This window comes from Notechis scutatus, chromosome Z (assembly GCF_049901735.1).
Source record: "Notechis scutatus isolate UNSWTSFEM ecotype Mainland chromosome Z, rNotScu1.2, whole genome shotgun sequence".
Classification (NCBI taxonomy): Eukaryota; Metazoa; Chordata; class Lepidosauria; order Squamata; family Elapidae; genus Notechis; species Notechis scutatus.
In genome coordinates, this window is record NC_142025.1 from 85727999 (window position 1) to 85748185 (window position 20187).

Here is a 20187-nt window from a genome sequence, read left to right on the forward strand (position 1 = left end):
GTGTCTGCTTCCAACAGCTTGACGTTCCCTGCTCTTCCCTCTGCCCCGATTGCCCATTTGGAGCTTTCTCTTGGATTTCACAACCAAGTTGACTGAGTGAATAAAAAATTGCCAAGTTGAGGCACCCTGGGCCTTGTAAAGCTGCAGGGCTGCGAACGGCACTCTGTTGCTGGCAGGCAGGGTGACCTGAGATGGCCGTCCCCGGGTTACAGAGGTTCTGGTAATTCTGAATGGGTGGAGAACTGGAAAGGAGAAGTTAGTCTCACTGAAGCAAAGCCCCCGGGAGCAGGGCTTGCTCCTGAATCTCATTTTTCACATGTCTCCTGCACTCTCACTACTAGCCCCGTAAGAGGAAAGGAGGTGCTTCCTGTTATTCTGATTCAAATCTCAAGCTGGTGACAGGACAGAAGCAGACTGCCTATGCCTCAGAGTGGCAGGCTGTACAAGATGGATGGCCATGCTCTGCTCTTGAGACTACTTCTGCTGATTTCCACAGGTAAGTGGTTCTCCAGGTTCGGTAAGATATGGCACAGGATGCTTGGGTCAGTGAGGTACTGGAGAGGTCATAGTAGCTTTAGTCTCTGGACTGGCAAGAAAAATGAGGGTCCTCACCCAGGCAGTTCATCTCAGACAGGTTGGAAGGACATTTTAGGGAATACCGAGGGGATGATTCGACTTTGGAATCCAAGGCTCAGATCTTTCTGTGATCCTGCTTCTTACCTGAAAGAGGTCCGTAACGTAGGCCTTGCCTTGCCTTCTGCTCTCTGCATGTGCCCCACCCAACTTATTTAATTATTTCTCCATTGTTTCCCCTGATTCCACATCATCAGTATTTTTTTTTTCTGCCTCAAAGAACCAATGAGGTTATTTTACAGATATAAAATCCTAAGGATTGAGATGCGCTCTTTCCCCTCCCTTCAGTTTTGCTTATACTCCTCCATTCCTCCACAGGAAGAATGCCAGCCTTTGATAGGCCGAACTTCTCTGTATCCAAATTGTATGAAGCCTTTGGCAGAATTTGTGAAGCCACTTGCATTCTGACCCTGGCTGAAGTGGGAATGAACCAGAGTGTCTCGTGAAATACTTGTGGCTCTTTCTCCTTCTTCCTTTCTTTTTGCTTGCAATGATTTCAGAGAAGAAATGAAAGAAATAGGTAGTTTGTTTTAGTGTAGCATGGAGACATACATGGAAGGCTACATTGGTTTCCTGTTAAAAATGATTTGACATTGTGCAGGAGAGATACACTTTCCTACATACGGATGTGAAGGGATAAAGGACCCCTGTTGCTGGCCAGATCCATTTACTGATTCTCCTAATTCTTCTTAGAGATCAACCTATGGGATCCAAACTACAGTTTGTCAAAAGTAGAGACCAGATGTATTTTGCTTATAGATCTGATATATTCAGAATGGCACAAAGAAGTAATCCAAATGATATGCTTCATGGTTTCAAATCTGACAACTGCTACATGTTACTGTGGGGAGAATGTAAAAAACAGCAAATAAATACCTTTTAGAGAGTTATGCAGAACCTCAACACAAGATCTTGCTTTTCATTATAGCAATTCCTCAAACACAGATAAGTTGTATATGTCTCACTGGGGCAAAAATCAGTGGGTTAGGTAATATGGCACAAAGCAAACTATTTTGTCCCACTGACAAAGTTTCCAAACCCAGAGTCAGGTATGTCTTTATTAGGGCCAATATGTCAAAAATCATAACAAATAAGTTCAATGTTTTAAAATGTATGTTAAGGACAATATGGTCAGAGGCTTAAAAAGATTGGAGAAGTCCATACAACATATAGAATGCTAGTTACACCTTATTTTTTTTGGTGGGGGGGAAACCCCTTAATTTTTGAAAACCTACTTTATTCAATTCTGCATCTCCTCCTCTACTTTACTATATGATCCAACAATGCATGCTTCAAAGAATCAGTATTAAATGTGGTTTTTGTCCCATTTTCCTTTCCCCACTTTTTGTGGCCTTATTTTAATTAGTTAAGTCTTGGAAAACTGAACATATTTATGTCTATGTTGGGCTATTTGTAATGAAGATATTGACTGAGGATTTGAAGTTAAAATCATACAATGACATCCAACAGCACAAAGCAAATTAAGGTAAAGGCTATCTCAGGTAGAGAAGAGAGAAGAGAGGATGGTTATAGTTAATGTTTTCTCTGGGGTGGGATTCTGCTCCCCATTATTATTTAATTTTATGAAACTTCTCCTTTGGTAACACTGATTTGCAAACTAGGGCATTCAAAACCTTTGCTAGACCAATACTTGAATTCAGCTCTGCTGTCTGAAATCCGCACTGTATAACAGACATAAATACAATTGAGCGAGTCCAGAAGTATTTTACCAGAAGAGTACTACATTCCTCTGTTCGCAACAAAATACCCTACAGCACCAGACTTGAGATTCTAGGCTTAGACAATTTTGAACTACGCCGACTAAGATTGGACTTAAGTATAGTATATAAAATCATATGTTACAATGTCTTACCAATTAATGAATATTTCAGATTTAACCACAATAACACAAGAGCACACAACAGATATAAACTAAATGTAAACCACTCCAAACTCAATTGTAGGAAGTATGATTTCAGCAACAGAGTGGTCAATGTCTGGAACTCACTATCTAATTCTGTTGTCACCTACTCAAACCCCCTCAAACTAACCTCTATTGACCTCACCCCATTCCTAAGAGATCTGTAAGGGGTGTGCAGAAGCGCACAATCATGCCTACCATCCCTGTCCTATTGTCCCCAATTATTAATTCCTATTTCTTGTATTTAAACTTATGTTTATTCTTGTTTTTGTTGTATGGTAAGCTTTTGACAAATAAAATAAATAAATAAAATTATTACCCCAACTGAAAATTCCAAACTTGTTTCTGATTTTGCCCTTAACCTGTCTTAAATTTTTAATAAAATTTTCTTCCCATCCCCAGTGGTTTCAGTAAGTCTGGACTTCTCCTTAATTGTAAATTTCTCATAGTTGGAATTTTTCCTGAGGTTATTTTTACATCGTCTCCATTTTCTCTCAATTATAGTGGCTATTACAATTCATGGTTATTCTGGGACAACAGTACCTCCCCAAAATGGTACCTTCTCTTTAAAAAGTCTAAATCTTACACTTCAGGAAATTAAAGGTAAGCTACAAATGAAATGGGATGAATTGATGCTAAAAAAATTGTGTAAAGGTTTTCTTATAGTGCTAGAATCCAGGTTTATCCCATGACATAGAATGGAGGAAGAAATTAATCTTATTTGGATAGCTTTGCTTATTTTAGATAGCAGAGGGCTGAACTAAGAAATCTGCACCTATAAAATGTGGCAATGGGCACTGATCTGAAAAACTTTTGGAAAGATTAAGAAGGATGAAACTTTAAATAGCTATTAATCATGACACGTTATTTATCCTGGCAAGTTTCTTTTTTACCCTCCAAGATCAGAAGCCACATGCCAGTGATGGGGGGTGGGTGGGTGGGCTGCCAGATTCTATACGGGGGCTTTCTTGTGTTAGAAAAACAGGATGCTGGGCTAGATAGACCTTTAATTTAATGGACCCTTCTGATAAATTGCCAATTTTGATGGGAATTCTGCTAATATCTTAGTATCCTAATGTTAAAACAAAAAAATATTATTTTCAGAGAAACCATGGGTTTACCCATGTAGTTCATTTGTGTTGATTTGCTTCTTTCTTCTTTCATGTCCAGAAACTGATAGGGTGGTATATTGAATTTTATTTCAGTGCTTAGGAATATATTCTATTCTACCTGGAGAAAAGCACATCCATTTAGAAAGCATATGGCAGTGAATAGCTTGTGCAGTTCTAGACCCTAATAGAAAGAATGAGCAGGGTGGTTCAAGAGAAATGAACTGATCCTGCCAGAGTTGTTTTTAACACCTGCCACCTGTAATAGTCCTCACATTGTACCTAATGAGGGGGAAGTATTTACACAATACACTGGGAACTTGAAAATTTGCAAATGTCTTCACATATCATTATTTCTTTTTATAAAGTACTTTTAATTAATTGATACAATTTGCCTCCCAACAATGGGCATGTTAATTTCTTTCTAAGAACCTACAGGAACTTAAAACTGATAGAGCCTCTCTAAGATGCAAACAAAGTGTCTTTGAATTTTGAGATTATACTTTTATTCTTGAAGTATTTATTGCTATGAAATACTCTTAAAATGAAGGAATGAGAAAATATTGATGCCCACCCCCCAGAGGCCTCTGCAAAAGGCAACTGATAAAAGCAGAACTATACTGACGCAATGCTAGTTCTACCCCTTGTACACCCCTTGTCAATGACACATATATAAAAGAGACAGCTTGCGTCACAATAGTGCAATGATGAGGTTGGCAGTGCTGTTCTCAGAAAAGATTACTTGGAAACTGGCAACAAAATAAAGGGGAAAATCTGATACTAGATTTCTCCCAATGTCAGAGTTTTTCCTCAAAATATTGTTCCTATGATCCCTTGAATCCCAAACCAGAGAGTTATTTCCTCAAGAATTCTTTATAGCAAGGGATTCAGTCATCATTCTTTTCCTTCTTTACCACAATTGTTACAATCATCCAAACTTATTCTGTCTGGAATAATTGTCTTTGGTAGAGTCCAGTTGCAGCTCCATTCCTCTCCTTTCTGGTAATCTTGGGGAAATCTGAAACTCTTACAAATTTATTGCCTAAGGTCATTTTGAAAGCTTAAATTAAAATTGAAAAGATATATTGAAAAAAGATGCACAATTAGTTTGCTTCCAACTGCTTTGTAGAAATGTGCTGTCTGATGAAATAAAGTAATAAATAGCCTTCAATGTTTGTAAAGAGAGGTCTGTAATTCTTCTTGCCTGAGTCAAATCAGAAGGGGAACTTGGTGATTGTTTGTTAGTTTTGATTGGGAATAGATCAGAATTTCTACTAAACACCTTTCTCAGTTCCTCAGAGGCTTCTAGCAGTAGATGATCCAGGTAGATTTCTTTCTATCTCACACCTCAGAGTAATTTCTTATATTTTATTTCTTTTCCATTCTAGATTTGATATACCAATACCGTACCAGACAGTGTTGGGATTTGTTTACTGAGCAGATGGCCAATATCAGCAAAACATATTGGTGTGATTGGAAGATTATTCGCAGGTATTGCAGAGTTTCACCTTTTACTGACCATGGGAAAGGGTAGGCTTGCGATCTAAATGAGGAAGAAGGTTGTATGATTTTACCATAATAAACTTTCATATTATTTGTATCAGGAGAACATGAAGATACTTTCTTAAATTATATTGTAGAGATAATCCTCATTTAACAACAGCCTTGATTAGCAGCCATTCCCATTTGTTAGAGTGATGATAATGTAACTTTATGACCATTTGTCACATTTATGACCTTCACAGGTCAAGGAAAGTTGAAAAAAGTTGAAGTAAGATCATAAGCACAGTCATAGTTTCACTTGGCAACCATTTCACTTAATGGCCAAATTTCCAATCCCAGTTATAATCATGAAACATGCACTACCTTCAATGTATTATATTTTCTAATTTCAGATATTTATATACTATTTTTTTGTAAGCAAGTCAGTCATTTCAGAATTAATTTGTGGCATTCAGGCTGAATTAATCATAATTAGGTTTAACTGGAATTAGTGAGATTAGGTAGCATGCAATAATGAAATGTGAGAATGACCTTGGAAAACGAGGGAAAGAAGTGCTGCTTAGGGAACCATCAGATAAAAGGGAGAGGAGTCCACAGCTGAGCAACAGACAGAGAAGGAATCATATAAAAGATCTATCTTACCTAATCCAGCAGTAAAAAAAAAGACAGTGGGAAATATGTACCTTCAGACTTGGAAGATTATGTTAATATAGTATCGCAATAAAGAATTCATCTGTTCATATTTCCTGTCTGGTCTACATGGGAAGCTGACACCTGTCCTGTCCATTTTTTGTCCTGGTTTCACAGGCGTTTTTGGCCATCTCTGTTCTATTCAAAATGAGTGGTAAAAAGGATTTTTTTTCTAAGAATAAGCCAAACCTATCCAGGTCTGTCTCTTTTTTGGTAAAAGATTAGTTTGTACCAAACTAATCTAACTGAATGTAAGCACATTCAGACTTAGAAAGATTCTGTTATAATGCTTGTTAAAATAAAAATAGTGGGGATTAAAAATGGGAATTTTAATAGGTTGTGTTCTGTTTGTATCTTTTCATCTTTTGCTGAAGAAAAGATGAAATGTTGGATTCTAAAATAATTTTAATGGCAGTTGAAGTACCTACTATAGAGTAGCTTACTATCTGACTCATGGGGCTGAGGTTTACCGCAGTATTTTACTGCTTACTTTTAATAGTTTACTGATATTTTTTCCTTGGGATACTCCCTCTTTCTTGGGTTGATTCCTCAAGACCAAAAGAACTAACCATGTTTTCATTATTTTGAAAACTATAATCCTAAAATGTAACAGGGCTTACAATATAGAGCAAGTATAACTGTAGGTCCTGTGACATTGGGTAAAACAAAATAATAACCACATTTTCTGGCTAGTAAGTATGTGGAGACAAAAAAAGACATTGCAAGCTGAAGTTCTGAATTTTGATATTGAAATCTGAATATTTTAGAAATATTTCTTTAAAACTCACAAAAAACCTGTCCTGATTCATATTAAAAACATAAGCAATATCATTTCTATTAAACATTGTCATCTTGTTGGACCTGGGATCATGCATTCTCTATGACAGCAGCTGCCCTATGAAACAGCACCCCTCTGGAGATTTGAATGGCCCTAACCTTGTTAGCTTTTTTTAAGGATTGAAGACCTGGCTGCTCTCCCAGGCGTTTGGGCTGGATGCTTGTTAGCATTGCTGGCTAATGCTAGTTGATGTACAGAGCAGAGGGCTTTGAAGGCAAGAGGAAGACCTGCTACCAAGCCAATACACAGATAAAAGGCGCTGAGTTTGGGCCAAGAAAATAACTTGAGAAATTGTCTCAAATGAGCCCCTCCCTAGTTCATGTACAGATAAAGGGAGGGAGAGACAAGTACATTCAGACTTAGAAAGATCCTTTTATTATACTTGCTAGAATAAAAATAGTACCAATGTTGGGGTTTTGAATGGGTTGTGCCGTGTTTGTGACTTTTAACATGTTTTTGTTAACAGTATGTTTCCCAAAATAACTTTTGTGAGATAGGAGGCTACATAAATTGTTTAAATAAATATATATATATATTTAAAACATTCCCAAAAACCTATACACCGTGGATGCATACATTTTTGATCATAAGATATTTGACCACATTAAATGGGAAAAATATGAAAACAAAAGATGTATTATTATTGCAAGTCCCAATGCATTTTGAAGAAATGTGAAGAAATATACAGATCATTCCTCCCTCATTTCCCACATACTTGATTGGTATGTTTTCTTGTTTTTTACATTCGATAAGAGAGAACATGTATAGGCACGGGGTCTACATGCCTGTATATGTTCACTCATGTGCATGCAATTATTTCTCATTCTCTAATTTTGGAGAGTAGGTCTAAATCAGTGGTTCCCAAAGTGGGCGGTACCGCCCCCTGGGGGGCAATGGGATGCCTTAGGGGGGGTGCTGAAAGCAGGGGGGCGCTAGGAGGCGGCAGGGGGGCACTGGAGGTGAGCGGCAGGGCACAATTCAGGGGTGAGAAAAAAATCCCACTGCCGCTGCGTTTGAAGCAAGGCCCTGCAGGATCATCCTATTGAATTGCACGCTCTGGTGCAAGGAGCTCCGCCCCGAACGCAGCGTTGGGAACAGGAGAGCAAAGCCAGAGTAGTTTTGCTCTTCTTTTCAAATATCCCACTGCCGCCGTATTTGGGGTGGTGGGGCGTCGCCCCGAACGCAGCGTTGGGAACAGGAGAGTAAAGCCAGAGGGGCTTTGCTCTCCTTTTCAAACATCCTGCCATCGCCGCGTTCCACCCCATTGAGCCCCTTGCACTGGAGGCACCTGCCCCAAGCAAGTCCGAACGGAGCTGTGCACGAAGTCAATGGGGTGAGTCTGAGAGAGGGAAAAAGAGAAGAAAGAGAGAGAGTGAGAGAGAGAGAGAGAAGGAAGAAGAGAAAGAGAAAAGGGAAAGAAAGAAAAAGGAACAAAGAAAGAGGGGGGATTTTTGCTGCAAAGAATCACAAAAGCTTCTGGGTTGTGCACAAGAAGGGACACACATGTCAATGCAATTCAGCAACATAAAATAAAGAAATACAAATAAAATAAATCAACAAGAATCGGCAAAGCATCTCTGATTAGATTTTATTCATTACTAGAATCTAATCAGAGATGCTTTGCCGGTTCTAGTCCAATGACCTGCTCCAGCAGTGTTGGAAGGGAGTATGTGTATATGTGTGTGCATGGCTGTCAAAACTCCAAAAACAGGTCAAGTAGTTCTGGGGAGGCCAGTCATAAATTAGAACACTTGCTAAGCAACCGGCCATTAAGTGAGGACCATTTGTATTTGGTTTGCCAGTCACCCAACCACACTCACCCAGTCATGTGACTAGCAAGCCACGCCACCAGTCACGTGACCAGCAAGCCATGCCCACCCAGTCATGTGACCAGCAAGCTATGCCCACCCAATCACGTTACCAGCAAACCACACCCTCAAATTAGGCCACGCCCACAGAAATTTGAATCCCACCCCTGGTTGGAGGTCATAGAGGATGAGTTTGCAGCACCAAGGGGGAGGTGGACTGAAAAAGTTTGGGAACCACTGGTCTAAATGGACCAACTTTTTTTCTGAGTATCTTGCTTATACTACTAATTATTTTGTTTCCTTGACTCTTGACTATCTTTATAGGCCATACAGTCACCTGAGAAAATGCCTCGAAAATGAAGCTGATAAACTGGACCTTAACTACCCCAATTCCATGGCTGAGGAATACATCATCATCAGCCACCATGACTACTTCTTCAATTGTACCCTGCAGAATCAACCTCTCCAGGACCCTCCTGAAAATATTTTGCTGGCTCTCATCATGACCCCCATCTGCATTATTCCTTTCTTGGTTGCTCTTGTTGTGTTGAAGAGCAAAGATGGTGAGATGCAATTGTGAGTCCCAATCTTTATGAGGTGATGGTCAAAGCAGTGTATTTACAACATTCAATTATGAAATTCACCCTACCCAGTGTAAGAACATTATCTAGCATGAGCCATTGCACTGGAGACTATTGATTGAAGTGCTGTATGAAGGCACTTTGTACTAAAAGAAAGGTCATAGAAAGAACAAAACCAAACTCCATCACCAAAGCAAATGCGATGTACGTATGCCTCCGTTATAATCTGATTTAACATTACTGCCTATTTTATTCCAAACAAATTATGGGAACTATAGATAAATTGGGTTATTGAAAATTCTTAGTGAGAACTCCCTAGACTCTTTACAGAATCATTTATTGTGAGACACTACGGCAGTGAAAAATTTTAGGGTGATAGAGATAAGTCAAATATACTGTATATGAATGTTTTTTCCGTTAGAAAGAAAATGGTAAGTGCCCATGTGCCCTTCTTTTTACAAACTGATATCTTTGTCTTTCCACACAACACTTTCTCATCCAACACTTACAAATGTCAGATGGTAATGCCCTATAAAATAGGGTATTTCCACATAGGCAAAGTGTTAGGATATGTCCCTTGTCTTTCTCCCTCTGTGGGCAAGCTCTGGCTATCCCAAATGTGGACTTCTTTTTGTAAGTAATCTAGACTAACTGGAGATGAAATGGCATCTTCCCTCACTGTCCTCTTTTCAGTTACAAGTTTCACTTACTCTACTTACTTCGACCCAAACATTTGCTCAATGTGCAGGAGATGCAGATGTCCAAGATAACACCATGGGATTACATAAAGCTGCATTTCTCTCCTTCAGCAAGATGGAATCGAAAGAAAATACCAAAAATATATGCCAAATGGATCAAGAAAACAAACCGAAAGTTTAGGGACATTCATAACAAAAGTTAATTAAATAGTGAACAAATAGTAGAAATGACAGCCTAGAAGAGTTCAACATGGTCACATTTTGGCCTATTGTGTGATACTCTTGTAACTATTTTAAAAATACAATGCCATTACCTTTTTCTAGTAGCATAGTGCTATTGAGACAAACTAGAGATATTGGCTCTTTCACTATTAACTTCCTCCTTGCATCCTCTTACTTTTTTCTCTCCAACATTTTACTGGCAACATTGGTTTTAACAAACCCCAACAACATAATACTAGTGCCTGACCATGGCACTCTAACATAAACTCTAGAAAGGAATCTGCAACCTTAAACACTCGAAGAGCCATTTGGATCCATTTCCCACAGAAAAGAAAGCACTGGGAGCCAATAATTTAAGAACTGGTGTGACTGGATGGGTGTGGCCAACTCAACATCACTCACTCCCACCCAATCACCTCCTGCTCTGGAATATGGAGTGAGTCTCCATCCCCCGCCATCACCCTTGCCTTCTCAGGCCAGGCAAGGAGTGACGGGGAGGGGAGGGGCCAGCCAGTGGTGGGAGCCACAGCAGAGGGCCAAAAGAGCCACATGTGGCTCCAGAGCAGCAAGTTGCCAACCCCGGCTCTAGAAGCTATATACTTTTTCATAAAAGCAACTTCCTTTCCATTATGTGTACTGCAAAGGAACATGTTTAGATCAGCTAAAAAGCTATGTTCAATATTTTGGGGGGATTGAAGATGTAAGAAACAACTTCTATGGTTCTTCAATGCCTTATTTTTCACCTTGATAACCTCTGTAGTGATTCCTTTTTTGAAGAGTTCTCAAGTTGAAATATCCTGGTCCCCAAATGAGTGACATGCAGAAATTACTGAAGTAGAACAACAGATACAACAGATCAGCAGATGGATAAACTGGGCAGTTTTACTAGACATTCATTCATTTATCATGATTGTTTTCCTGGGACACATATAGTTGTCTTCATTCATGTTTTCTTAGAAGTAAACATTTGATTATTCTTTTTGTGTAGCTTTTTTCTTTCGGTGTTCATAATACTATGTATGATAAAGAAATGAAAACTGAAAGGAAATAACTAATTAAAATAGATCTCAATGTCAGAAAATGTTTCCATGTCATGTTACAGATACCCTATAACTGAAACTGCAGAAAAACCACTGATTTTAAGTAGTTTTATTTTGCATGTAGTCAGGAGTTGCTAATAAGTATTCTTTCTGTATAATCCTTTCATTGGGAATAATTTCTCTTTTTGTGCTTCAAATGGTAATAAAAATTATGGTATTCTGTTAAAGTCTCTTTGTCTTAAAAAGTGCTTTCTTATTACGGCAATGTATTCACTTTAGTCTAGTTTTGTTCTTTTTCATTTTGTATACCATCTCAAGCATCTGAGGGACAGTGCAGTGATTTATTAATATTTCAGATAAAATAAACATAGAATATACTAATTAGAGTACTGCTTGATTTTCATTTCTACTAATGTTTTAATTAAATAGAAAAGTAACATTTTCAGGCCACCCATCCCACAACAGTGATTCTGAGCTGTGTACAATGTTTAAAATCCAACAATTAAACCAATAATCCACGTATGACACTCTAGATAAATGACATTTTCCAATCATGTCAATAAAAGGGCTTGTCCTATCTCCTGTTCCAATGCCCTGGAGAAAGGCCAATTTTGTTAGGAATACCTAGATTTCTGGGGGGAAGCTTTTGCACAAGACATTGTTTAACAGAAGGGACACAAATCATGCCCTCTCCCTTAGGAGCATGCCCTCTTTGGGGTTGAGCAGAAACGAGAAAAAGGCAATCTTGTAAAAGTGCAGTTCACAGAGTAGCAATGTTACATGGGTTAGCATGAGATGCCAAAAGCTGCCTGTGTAGAAATTAACATGTGCATGAAATTATGATTGCAAGCAACTAGTAACTACTACACATATTTCAGTATATGTATCACATAATTTCTATATCTTGTACCAATCTAGAGGCTAAATGCCAAATTTTGTATCACTTGCAACTGTTAAATGCTTTTCAGGGAGGTTCCACATAAAGCACATTGCACTTAATTCAGGGCATAACTGAGATATTAATAATGTTTGACTAAATCAAGGGTATAGCTACCAAGATAGATTCAAATGTCATTTTTTGTATAGTTGTGCTATGTAGCCAATGACTCTCTAAGGTCAAGAGATAGTGAGAAAGTGAACCTATTTTTCCAGGGAAAATGGAACCTCATCCAGAATAGGTTAAATCCCAATTCTATTTTCTATAAAAGCTGTTCTATTTTCATTGGATCTAATTTCAGTTTGGTCTCTTTCATCCAGTCCATTATCAAACTTAGGTATGATTCAGGAACACTAAAGTTAGATAGCAAAAAGCAGGAGAGTTTGGTAACCCAGGCCAAAGCTGTAAATAGTTTACACGGTTTAATATAGATGCGGAACAGTATAGGGCATATAAGGTATACATAGATATTATAAATTAAATAGTCCCCCAGCACTAACGTATGAACATATTGCAATAGGAACCATTGCAAAACAATCTCATGATGCCCAGTCCTAGCAGATAAACAAAAACAGTTCCATAATCAATGGGACGGAGCATTTCCCACAGGCTAAACCTTGTTTATGTACCATTCATATCTGTTTCAGACAGCTCAGTTATGCTTAGTCCTCAAATGCAACTGCTGTCTCACTCACCTTGATACATAATCTTTATTCAGGAATTAGTTTACTTAGCAGAAGGTTCCTAGACATAGCTCGGCAAGATTATTTTTTATTATTATTTCAGAGAAGAATGAAATCATATACACGCCAGAGTTTTGTCTACTGAAGTATACAGAATCAAGGCCTTCTAGAGGTTTGTGTGTTCTAATCTTCGCCCACCTGTCTTTTTAAGTCAGCAGTTATTTGGCCATTATCGTGATGACCTTGGAAGGCACCTGATCTGTGTAGGCATAATGGGTCCTTCTCGCCTGACAACAACAGGTTCCTACTTGACCAGCTTCAATCCTTTTTATTATTCGCTATTGTTAAAGAAAATGTACCATAATTACTAAAATGTTGTCACCCAATCCCAATATCAATGAAGTCATTAGTTTAATTGGTGGAGAGATTACAAAATTTATTTTTCATTGGAGAAGGTTCTAGTACCATAAATTTTTGCTATTCAGAGGATTCACTGAATATAATTTTGAACAAAATAAAAAGTTAATTTTATGCATGGGTTCCTAGGAACTTATGATATAATTACATGAAAATCCCCTAACATAGCAAATAAAACTTTTTTTTTGCTTTTGACTGATGTACTTTGTATAAGCCCTGCACTAGTCAAATGAATATAATATGTAGTGTAAATTACCTTAATAATTCCCTACTTCAGGGATAGCCATCTATGGCATAGGCTGTAAAGGGCCTCTCATTAAATATCTTGAAAACTTACAATACTCTTAATGGAATAGAGGATGAAGGTATTGTTTAAAGATCTAACCAAATGATTTCCCCTGTGCATGTAATGAGGAGCATATGCTTCCTTGAGGAACATATGCTTCCTTGAAAACTAAAGAAAAAGGAGTCTAAAACTTGACCTGAGCAGTTGGATGTTCAGCTGAGCACTTTTGAAAAGTTTGACTAGAAATGTTTCCCTTAGGGCGAAATATAGGTCAACTTACAAAAGTTCATTTAGTGACTGTTCAAAGTCACAATGGAACTGAAAAAGAAGAGTTATAATCGTTATTCACACTTACAACTATTGTAACAACCCCATTGTCATGTGATCAAAATTCAGATGCTTGGCAATTAAATCACCATCACCATCATTGTCATCATCACCATCATAGATGGGAGGGATCTTGGAAGTCTCCTAGTCCAATCCCCCTGTTCAAGCAAAAGACCCTATACCATTTCAGACAAATGGATCATTCTTAAAAGTCTCCGGTGATGAAGCACACATAACTTCCGAAGGCAAGCTCTTCTATTGGTTGATTATTCTCACTGTCATGAAATTTCTTCCTATTTCTAGTTGCTTCTTTCCTTGTTTCTTCTCTTGCCTTTGAAAAATAAGTTGACCCCCTCTTCTTGTGGCAGGCCCTCAAATATTGAAACACTGCTATTATGTCACCCCCTAGTCCTTTTCACTAGATTAGACATACCCAATTCATATGTTTAAGCCTCTAGCCCCCTAATCATTTTAATTGTTCTTTTCTGGATTCTTTCCAGAGTTTCAACATCTTTTTGAGACTATGCAACCATCATGTTTATGACAGTTGCAGTGTTCTGAGTTTAAGTGAATACCTTTTGAGACCTTCTGATAGGCAAACTCAATGGGGAAGCCAGATTCACTTAACAACCATGTCAATAACTTGACAACTACAGTGATTCACTTAACAATTGGCAATAAAACATGGACCAAAATTCATTTAACATATGTCTTGCTTGGCAACAGCAATTTTGGGTTCAATTATGTTTGTACATTGAGGATTACCTGTACAATAGGCGAACACTTTATCCAAACAATCAATATAAAATTTATAACAATTAAAGAACAAACTTAGTTGCATTGTTTTCATTTCAAAATATAAACAATTCATAAAAGAGGGCAGGACAATTATTTCAAATCTTGTACTGTAAATATTCTGTTCCTTCCCTTCTTTCTAAGCCATTTTGATGGGAGCAAGGAGAAAAGGCATTGATTCTGTCTTCTCCCTCCCTCCTGTCTTCCATTGTTTCTACTGTTTTCCATAGGAAGGGTGAGTCCATCCCTTTTACAGATTCTGGTTTGTCAGATCAGCATGGAAGCTGAGGGAAACTGTATTGTAATGATTAGGTTCTCTGTTATTATGGACTAAAACAGTGATCCCCAACCTTTTTGACGCCGCGGCCCGGTACCGGCATCAGCTGGGCGCCGCGGCCAGTGCCAGGCATCAACTGGGCGCCGCCATCTTTTTGACGAAAAGATGGCGGCGCCAACCTTCTGGTGAGCTTTTCGGGTAGAAATGGCTTTCTACCGGAAAAGCTCACCGAAAATAGCGCCGCCATCTTTTTGATGAAAAAGTGCTTCCGGTGAGCTTTCTACCGGAAAAGCTCACCGGAAGCACTTTACCAAAAAGATGGCGGCGCCAGCAACCAGCGCCGGTAAGACTTGTTCCGCGGACCGGTACCGGTCCAGCGGACGTGGGGACCCCTGGACTAAAAGAGAAATTGAGGGGACATGTGACATACTTACTGGGGAGGGGGTGGGTAAGCTGTCAAGTGGCAATTGAACACAAACACCTCTAATTTTACATGTTCAATCTAATACATGAACAAAACTGAGCTACACTTTAAAATCTAACTTTCTGTATACTTTGCAATAGTGTCGCAATTAAAAATAAAGTATACTAAAGAAATTCAGACCAAAATGTCTTTATTCATCATAATAAACTATATAATACTGTGCAATAGGGAACCCAATTGCAAAAACATACTCTTTGACCCAAAACCTGGTTACTTAAAGCAGTCAAATCACTTTTATAAAATACTATTTTATTTGCTTGCAGTCAATAATGCAGGAAAGTTATGAAACTTTCCAGAGGGACCATGATCAAAACCCAAACCAGTGCTCATATGCCTCTGGCCCCACAACTGAAAAGACAAAATAAAGAAAAGGGCAGACACAAGGAAACCACAGGCTGACATTGAAATATTTTAGATAAATCCATTTGTGCAACTTTATCATTATTTATCCCTTCTACTGGGTCAGCATGCTTGCTAAACTATCTTTGAAATATGCTCAGTGAATACAAAAAAATTTGATTTACTCGACCACAGGTTATTTTCCTTATCGTTACTCAGGGTCACTTTAGCGTGCTGTGAATTTTTTATTATGAGAAAACCATTTCATGTATATTGGAGGCATTTCAAAGGTCTAGTAGTGAATGCCGTTTACAGTATATCCAAACAGGGGAGGGAACCTTCTCTCATGCTTTTTCTTAACAGTGCTCTAAGCTGAAGAAGTCCCATGGTGCCATAGCAAGGGAGAACATACCTCTAATCCATATAATTGATCCTTGGGTCATCTGATTGGGAAGAATGTCCTAGTGAGAAGACCCAGGAATTCTGAGATCTTTAAGACAGGAAATTGTTATTGCTAGTTATCTAAGAGCTAAGTGGCTACCGTTTTTAGAGAGCCAAAGAGTTGCTCACCTGCAGTGTAGCACGCAAGAGTGGAGAAAGTTACCTGTGTCATGGGAGGGCTGTTTCTATCTTAGGTTTTATTTACAATAATCTATGTTGTTCTTGCGCCCTGTCTGATGATGCTGACTGTGATAAAATAGGCCAAAGGAATCTCACATTTCCAGAATAGAGGCTAGTGGAACTGCACTTGCAGATAACCAATGAGGGCAAGCTGATGCGAAGTATGCGGAATGATTGTTAACAGATAAAAGATAATCAGAGTTGGAAGGAACCTTGTAGGTCATCTAGTCCAGCCCCGAACCAAGCAGGTGATCCCCCACCATTTCTGACAAATGGCAGTCCAATCTCTTCTTGAAAGTCTCAAGTGATGGCGCTCCCACAACTTCTGAGGGCAAGCTGTTCCATTGGTTGATTGTTCTCACTGTCAGAAAGTTTCTCTTTATTTCCAGGTTAAATCTTCAGTTTCTTCAGTTTCCATCCATTATTCCTTGTCTGGCCTTTGGGTGATTTAGAAAATAGCTTAACCCCTTCCTCTCTGTAGCAGCCCCTCAAATATTGGAACACTGCTATCATGTCTCCCCTGGTCCTTCTCTTCACTAGACTAGCCATGCCTAATTCCTGTAACCATTCTTCATAAGTTTTAGTCTCCAGCCCCCTACCATCCTGGTTGCTCTGTATTATTTCTGGAGTCTCAACATCTTTTTTATAGTGTGGTGAACAAAACTGGATGCAGTACTCTAGGTGTGGCCTTACTAAGGTTTTGTAGAGTGGTATTAGTACCTCACTTGATCTTGATTGTATCCCTCTGCTAATACAACTTAGGATTGCATTAGCTTTTTTGGCTGCTGCTGCACACTGCTGGCTCATATTTAGCTGGTTGTCCACTAAACTCCAAGATCCCTCTCACAGTTACTGCTATTGAGCCTGGTTTCACCCAGTCTATATGTGTACTTTTGGTTTTTCTTGCCTAAGTGGAGGACTTTGCTTTTTTTCGACATTGAATTTCATTTTGTTACATACGGCCCAGTATTCTGGTCTGTCAAGATCCATCTGGATCTTGAGCCTGTCTTCTTGGGTGTTAGCTATTCCTGCCAGCTAAGTATCAGCTGCAAATTTGGCAAGTTCCCCTTCTATTCCCTCATCTAAGTCGTTAATGAAGATATTGAAGAGTATTGGGCCAAAGAAGTTAATGATAAATGGTTTAATACATGCTGGACTTCACATCAAGTGTAAGGAATCTGCAAATAGCAACGGAAGTGTTTGATTCAAGGCATGCAAAAATTGTGAAGCATGGTGAAATTCCTGCTTGTTCTACTTTGTCTGAATATTTCCTGCCACATAGCCATCTTCTCCATGCTGAGGCTCAGCCAACTTTTCAGTGGGGGATATGTATGAGGTACCAACGTGAGCTTTGCTGATTTGCTTGGAATCAATAAAGGTGATGATTGCTGAAGTTTGTGTTTGTATTTTTTTTTCATTGTTAAAGATCTGATTCTCTCCTTCGAAGCAACTACTTCTTAATGCCTGCTCAGGAAAAGTTTTAACCCATTAACTGAGGTTGCAAGAGTTTCTAGTTCAATGGCAAGTTTCAGTGTAATAGTGACAGCCCTTTCTGAGGCAAATTATTAGTGATTAAGTCAATTGTACTGTTGGAACATGCTGATTTTCTAAATATATTTCAGTCTGAGTTCTGGTCTGGTAATGAAAGCAAAGAATTTGCTTGATGGATGAGCTTTACTCGAGATGGACAGAAGAATGTGGCGTATGATGTTGGCTGGATATTTCAATGTTTTTGATATCACTGATGATCCTTTGGACTGCAACCATAGATTGAGCACTGGGGACACTGTTATTTACATTTTATTTGATTTGTCAATCGCTTACAAGGTACGGGTATAAGAATAAATATAGTTTTGAATACATGAGATAGATACTTATAAGAAAAATAAAAAACAATAGGACAGGGATGGTAGGCACGATTGGCGCGCTTATGCACGCCCCCTACAGGCCTCTTAGGAAGGGGGTGAGGTCAATAGTGGACAGTCTAACGTTAAAGTTTTTGGGGTTTGGGGAAGAAACCACAGAGTCAGGTAGAGTATTCCAAACATTGACCACTCTGTTGCTGAAGTCGTATTTTCTGCAGTTAAGTTTGGTGCGGTTAACCTTGAGTTTGTATCTATTGTGTGCTCTTGTATTGTTATGATTGAAGCTGAAGTATTAATTTGCAGGTAGGACATTGCAATGTATGGTTTTATATACTGTATTTAGATCAGACCAGAGGCGGCGTAGTTCTAGGTTTTCTACGTCTAGAGTTTCAAGTCTGTTGGCATAAGGTATTCTGCAATGAGTAAAGGAGCAGAGAACTCTTCTTGTGAAATATTTCTGGACTTTTTCAATCGTGTTAATATCAGATACATGATATGGGTTCCAGACTGATGAGCTGTATTCAAGTATAGGTATAGGTTTTGTATGCTCTAGTTGGTAGTTTGATATTACCAGAGAAGAAGCTACGTAGGATTAGATTAACAACTCTTAATGCCTTTTTGGCTATGTAGTTACAGTGGGCTCTAGCACCTAGATCATTTGAGATGCAGAGGTTCCACTCCTATCTAGGAGAAAAATCCCCAAGAGCAGTTTTGGCAGACTGCAGGTTGACCTTCTTCTTATGGAGTACCTCAAGGTAACACCTTGGAAAGACAGACACAAAATGCCAAGTGACAAGTGTGGTAACAAAACCCTGCCCCTTTGTTTTTGTGTGAGATGACAACACTCGTACAAAAGGTGGTGTTCAACTGTGTTCCAGTCCCAATTGTGGTTTAGGCAAGGAAAACTTAATGCACAGATATAAAATAGGTAGTAACTAGATAACAGCAATAACTGTGAGAAGGATCTAGGAGTTCTAATGGAGAACAAGTTAGGTGTGACTTAGTGGTGTGCTGTAGCTGCAAAAAATGCCTATGTAGTCCTAGGCTACATTATCAGAAGGATTGTATCAAGATTACATGAAGTGTTAGTACCTCTTTATATTGCTCTAGTAAGACCACACTTGGAATTCTGCAAGATTTAAGTCACCATGATAGAAAAAAGAAGTTCCTTTTATAGATTCTGATCCTTTGTCAGATCAGCATGGAAGCTGCGGGAAACTGTATTGTAATGGTTAGGTTCTCCGTTATTATGGACAAACAGAGAAATTGAGGGGATATGTGTCTCATTCGGAATGTCACAACAGTAGGAGTATTAAATTCATATGACAAACCTATGCTTAGAGAATATCTTAATGATGGGAAGGGGAGTGGGTAAGCTGTCAAGTGGCAATTGAGCATAAACACCTCTAATTTTACATGTTCAATCTAATACATGAACAAAACTGAGCTGCACTTTAAATCTAGCTTTCTGTATACTTTGCAATGGTATTGCAATTAAAAATAAAGTATACTAAGGAAAATTTTGGACCAAAATGTCTTTATTCATCATAATAAAATATGTAATACTGTGCAATAGGGAAACCAATTGCAAAAATGTACTCTTCGTCCCAAAACCTGGTTACTTAAAGCAGTCAAATCACTTTGATAAAATACTATATTATTTTATTTGCTTGCAGTCAATAATGCAGGAAAGTTATGAACATTTCCAGAGGGACCATGATCAAAACCAGAACGGGTGCTCATATGCCTCTGGCCCCACAACTGCAAAGACAAAATAAAGAAACCACAGCCTGACATTGAAATGTTTTAGATAAATCCATTTGTGCGACTTTATCATTATTTATCCCTTCTACTGGGTCAGCATGCTTGCTAAACTATCTTTGAAATATGCTCAATGAATACAAAAAAATTTGATTTACTCGACCACAGGTTCTTTTCCTTATCGTTACTCAGGGTCACTTTAGCATGCTGTGAATTTTTTCTTATGAGAAAATCATTTCATGTATATTGGAGGCATTTCAAAGGTCTAGTAGTGAATGCAGTTTACAGTATATCCAAACAGGGAAGGGAACCTTCTCTCACACTTTTTCTTAACAGGACATCTTAACAGGAA

The 20187-nt window shown here is 38.6% G+C and overlaps 1 protein-coding gene across 1 annotated transcript; it reads left to right on the forward strand.

The window, feature by feature from the left end:
* Positions 1–319: 319 nt before the first annotated feature.
* On the forward strand, positions 320–11270 carry RAMP2 (receptor activity modifying protein 2). The gene is made up of 4 exons (XM_087945791.1): positions 320–496; positions 3059–3157; positions 5052–5154; positions 8827–11270. The coding sequence occupies exons 1-4, from the start codon at positions 421–423 to the stop codon at positions 9080–9082; spliced, it is 534 nt and encodes a 177-aa protein (XP_087801917.1). The 5' UTR covers positions 320–420; the 3' UTR covers positions 9083–11270.
* Positions 11271–20187: the final 8917 nt, after the last annotated feature.